At 30.5% G+C, this 6,048-nt stretch overlaps 1 protein-coding gene across 1 annotated transcript in view; it reads right to left on the bottom strand.

Annotated features, from left to right (window-relative positions):
• LOC121385282 (EGF-like domain-containing protein 1) overlaps positions 1 to 6,048 on the bottom strand; it is a 47,929-nt gene continuing 41,881 nt past the window's right edge. Inside the window, exon 7 of the mRNA XM_041515902.1 lies at positions 1 to 128. Within this exon, the coding sequence (XP_041371836.1) occupies positions 16 to 128 (113 nt within the window). The 3' untranslated portion in view covers positions 1 to 15. The remainder of the gene's footprint in view (positions 129 to 6,048) is intronic.

The following is a 6,048-nucleotide window of genomic DNA, read 5'->3' as shown; positions in this document are numbered from 1 at the left end:
TGAATAGTAACACTGTTATGAAACAAGTGTTATCACCAACCTGTTTTCTATGAGCTTCAGAGTCTCCTCATCTGCACCAGATTTACCGTTAGACGCCGTACACGACTCAACTCTCAAGCGGAGCTTATCTAAAAAAAAGTTAGTTTTATTTTACAACACCACTAGAGCACATTTATTTATTAATCATCGGCTACTGGATGTGAAAAATTTGATAATTCTGATATAGTCTTAGAGAGGAAACCTGCTACATTTTTGCATTAGCAGGAAGGGATCTGTTATATTCAATATTCCACAGAAACATACCACGGCCTTTAATATATTAGTCGTGGTGCACTGGCTGGAACAAGAAATAGCCGAATGGGCCCACTGATGGGGATCGATCTCAGTATAAACAGCGCATCAGGCTAGCGCTTTACCACTAGACTATGACCCGACCTGAGTTTATCTGATACCCATTTGTCCGACGACCATCCGTCTATAACACCAAATCAACCACCGAATATACGACAATGATAACATTCGTAGCTAAAACCATTAAACGCAGCATTTGAATAGACATAATAATTAAATATATACCACAGATATAAGGGTAATTCTACAGAAAGCGTCACTTTTTAAAATACAAATTCAAGATAAAAAAGTTAAAAGATATACATTTTATTGTTCACTTTTGGAAACTAGATGGACAAAGAAACATAAAATTATATCTGGCATCGCAGAACTGTAATCGGCCTGCACGTGCAGACACGTGTTACTCTATGAACAAGCTCATTATGTCATTGGTGTTACCGGACAAGTGGGATAGTTCAGCAGTGTGATCCAATTGCTTTATAGTAATCAAGAACACATGGATGTGTTATTCGGGTGTCCCTAATAACATATATGGAATAACTTTAGAATTAAAAACAATCCAAGGGTGTAATTGTTAAAGTTAAATTATACACTGTGGCAGTTTTAATTATTTAAAAATATGGAGTCCTTCAAAATAAATTTCATCAAAGTCATAAAGGTAAAAGGTATGCTTTCCTAAATAAACAGTTTAAATTTCAAAAATAAATTTTATTGAAAAATGACGGCTAAAGATTACAACGTGTAACACTAATGACATTCAAGACTGTATCCTTGAAACACTAAATTATTCTTGAGACTACCACTACTTTTTTAGCAAAAGTATGTAATTAATATTTCCTTAAAAAAACAAATTATGTTGTTGTTTTTTTAGTTCTCTTCAGCCTACAACTATTACTGGCCTATTAGAATAATTGTGTGTTTCTGTCAGACAGTTTAAACAATTTACTAAATTAAGACACATAATTTTAATTTTGTTTAAATACTAAATTAAAGATTTATTAATTCATTAATTTATGTAGCTCTTTTCGTTCTTATATTAAGACTCAAAATCTATGTTACTGTATACTTGTATTCCCAATAACGAGTAAAATGTTGTAATCCTACTTTTGCTTTTACGCAAGCGCTGCAAATCTACGTTAAATGTTTTCAGAAAACAAGGACGCCTTATACGTGATGTCATTCTAATGTTTTCACTACATACACTATACACAACAAACAGGGGTGGATTATGCTTTAGGTAAGGGGGTTTCCGAAGCCCCTGAAGAAATCAAACAAATTATGTCACTATCCAAGAAATAAATCATACGAACTGCGTCATTATTCAAAATCTATGTTACTGTATACTTGTATTCCCAATAACGAGCAAAATGTTGTAATCCTACTTTTGCTTTTACGCAAGCGCTGCAAAACTCTACGTTAAATGTTTTTAGGAAACAAGGACGCCTTATACGCGATGTCATTCTAATGTTTTCAGTACATACACTATACACAACAAACATGGGTGGATTATGCTTTAGGTAAGGGGGTTTCCGAAGCCCCTGAACAAATCAAACAGATTATGTCACTATCCAAGAAATAAATCATACGAACTGCGTCATTATTCAAACGAGTAAACTCTTTCCTTTTAACTAAAAAGCTATTTTAATGCAGGATTTTCAATATTTTAAAAAATAAAATTTAAATAGCCTTGATTGGAAATGAAAACATACATAATGTAATTTTTATATATTTTACTATAACTTTAAAAAAAATATATTCCCATGTTTATTGACATGATATCCACACACAGATATATGCAGTGAATTTAACAGGTATTTAACTACATGAACAATAAAGTAGTTAAAGATATATTTAGCTAAAACATCAAATATATGTGACTAATAATCCAACATACACATATGAAAAATTCAAAAGGAGATCGAGAACATACTAAACATCAAACAGAAAAGAAAAAACAAAAACAATTTAAGTTTTAAATAAATTGTGACAAATTGACCAAAAGTTGGTGAATTTATCATAATTGCACGCGGAAAAAGCTGTTGCTTTTGATTCAGTCAATTCTTTTTGGATCTATTTCAAACTGGGCAAATGTGCATTGAAATTACTTTTAAATATTAAGTGTTTTGTAACAAGTACAATGGCATTAACGGGATCATTATTTCTGGTTTTAAAACCAAAAATTACATTTTCTTTATTAAATTTAATGTTGCTGCCCGTTTTTACATGAATCCAGTTCTGAATATCAGTTCAAATTGAGTTGACTAAAGTGCATTCCCAAAATAAATGGATAATTGTACCAAGTTCTAAATTACAAAAATTACACTTCGGACAAGAAATATAACCAATTTTATATAAATAGGTATTAACAGAAAGTATATTATGAATTATTTTAAAATGAAACCAGCGCAATAGCATAAAGGAATTATATTTATATTTTTCCAATCAGAATCTGAAAACGTACAGTTAAAAGTGTTTCCCCATTTTAAGTTGTACGCCGATTTTGAGAACGATGAATTTAGTAAAGTATTATAGTAATGTTTACTTCCTCTAACAGTTATATTTAACATTGTAATATTATATGGCAATATAGAAGACGGCAGCTTATTTTTCAGTTTAACTTTACACCTTGATAAGTTAAAACATTAGTATTGATATTAAAAGCCAACTTAAAATTTATGATAAGTTAAAAATTTACCTCTATTGTGAAATTAATCATTAATAAATTTTATCCCTCCTTCGAACCATTCTCTATAGAATATTAAATTTCCATTTATTTTATGTCATTATTCCAAATATATTCTGACATTATCTTTTCAAACATGGAGTTTAATTTGCATTTTTTAAGTTATATTCAAATATATTCTGACATTATCCCACGCACGCCATTAATATTTCTTTCCAGAAATAATTATAAATATATTGACAGCGTTTTTCTATTCTTTCAGAGTCAAAAACCATTATATTACCTACATATTTATAGACATGAATAATCAATCCCATTTTGAATCGGTGTTAACTAATCTTTTAATCCAAGCAATCGTTTGTGCTTTAATAAATTCTTCTATTAATGTAACTTTAATACCACCATCTTTTATATTTTGTGACATTTCAATACGCTTAATTTTATCAGGTTTTCCATTCCATACGAAAGAAAAACTTACCTCTGTAGTAGTTAAATATCGTCATCAGGTGGATTAGGAAGGGTTGAAAATAGATGATTTAATTTTGGTAAAATAAGACTCTTTAATATTATATTTCTCCCCAATGGTGTTAAAGTTCTACTAGACCAAATTTTTAACAAGTTCTTTATTGAATTTAATTTATTCTTATAATTAATCTGTACCATATTTTCTTTTATACCTAATAAATCAAACGTTTGTGTCCAATCAAATTTCCATTCTTTACATAATTTATATCTACTCCTCTTCTTAGAACCTATCCATATTAGCTTAGTTTTCTCCACGTTAACTTTAAGGCCCGAAAATCTTGCATAAATCTTCAATGTATTTAGAACTGCATAGAGGCTTTTTTTCTGTTCCATCTAAAATTACTGTTGTGTCATCTGCAAATTGAGTTATCAAAAATTATATATTTCCAATTATTAAAGCTTTTATTATTATTATTATTATTATTATTTTTTTTTTTTTAGGTTTTTAACATCCTATTAAGAATCTCACCACAAATAAGAAATATATATGGAGATATCGGACCCCCCTGACGGCAACCTCTTCCTAATTTTAAAAAGGATGAAGCAAACCCATTAACAAGAACAGTAGATTGAGAATCTTTATGAAAAATAGAAATCCATTTTTGTATTGAAGGACCAAAACCAAAATATTTCAGAACATTAAAAACAAATCCCCAGTCTACAGAGTCAAATGCCTTTTCAAAGTCAATTAACAATAATAAGCCAGGAATTTGTTGAATTTCTGTATACTCCATGATGTCGTATATTAGTCTTGTTACCTCACCTATATATCGTCCTGGCATGAAACCTTTTTGTTCTTCGCTAATTATAATAGGCAACACTAATTTTATTCTTTGTGCTATAGCAGCTGATGCAATTTTATATGAAACGTTTAAAATGAGATTGACCTCCAATTTTTTAGAAACTGTTTAGGCTTATTTCCCTTGGGAATGCATTTAATAATACCTTGTTTTTGAGTCTTTACTATAACTTGGTAATACATTTTTGGTATGATTTTAACTTTTCATTATGATAAAGTTAACCTCTTAAACATGAAAGGTTAGATCTAGTAGTTTCTAACTGCGTTTAGCAGATTTTCAATTTTTAAAAACAACTACATGATCAAATATATATTTCTGAACTATGCACAGTGGACGAATACTTTGTTTAATATTTATTTAAAAAGAAAAAAATCAGTTTGTCCAGCGTTCCGCTCCGGTCCGCGTTTTACCAACACCCATCGCTAAACTTGACGTCAATACAGATAGGCATTACGCTCATACCAGTGAATAGATTGTAAAATATCAATTTTCTGATGAGTTGATTCTTCATTAACAGAATTTATACAATTATTTATAATTGTTACGAATGGATTATTTGTCTACTATTCCCTACAGTCAGACACAAAAATGTAGCATACCTTTTGCAGATCGAATATATAATAACTGAAAACAAATTCTAACAATAGGGGCCTTAAAAGTCACAAACATTAAATTATTTGGCCTTGTTCATCTGGCACGTATGAGGTCATGTAACACGCACCGAATTTTAATCATCTTCCTCCATTATAAGTCAATTTCTACGAGTCAAGTGGGCCCGATATCGGTAATTGTAAAGAATAAACAAAAACGACTCTTAGTCGGTTCCACAGGGAACGCCTTTTTTTTCATACTATGAAATTTACATGTTATTTATTTCTCAGCCGACTGTTTTGTTAATTGGACACAAAAAAAGTATTTATTTTATATTTCCTAAACACTTTTACTTGTCTTCTTACACCAAACCAAATTGAAATTATTAACAAAAAACAAAAAACCCAACAACAACACTTAAATTGTAGAAGGATGGGACGGACTATAGTAAACTTAATGGTTTTAGGGGTTTGTAAAGTTTTGTATTTAGATACTTGCTTGTCTGAACTTTATTGTTAATGGAAATCTTTACTAACTGTGAAGAAAAACCTAACAAATGAACGACAAGCAGACGACAACAAATCAGATGTTAATTGCGCAAACCAAGCATAACGCAGTTAGGGACGTTGAAGATATAGGCTACTCTTTACATTCCAACAAAGCATTTATTTTACCCAAAGTGCCATTATGCAACTATGATGCCGCACAAGTCCCTTTAATTTTCAAATCATCCTCAAACATATGCAAAGCGAGGAAAACGGCATCTTATTAAAAGGCATTGTCATTGGTGTTACTAATGGCCATTGGTGTTACTCAGTACCTGATAACACCAATGACAGGTAACACCAATGGCAAATACATGCATAAAGAAACAGTTGACAAAATTGAAAAAGTGCATGTTGTAGCAGGCATACAGTGTCTACAATAACATTCAAAAAATTTCTTAAAACGATTAACCATTACATAAATACGATTGTAACACCAATGACAGTGAATAAACATACTTTTATATTTTGACAACACATTCACGACATTAAAAGAAAACTATTCACAACTGTTCATATGTCTGTTTTTGACAAATACGTTTGATGGCCGATA

This window comes from Gigantopelta aegis, chromosome 11 (assembly GCF_016097555.1).
Source record: "Gigantopelta aegis isolate Gae_Host chromosome 11, Gae_host_genome, whole genome shotgun sequence".
NCBI lineage: Eukaryota > Metazoa > Mollusca > Gastropoda > Neomphalida > Peltospiridae > Gigantopelta > Gigantopelta aegis.
The sequence above is the reverse complement of the archived record's forward strand: the minus strand, read 5'-3'. Positions and strand labels throughout refer to the sequence as shown.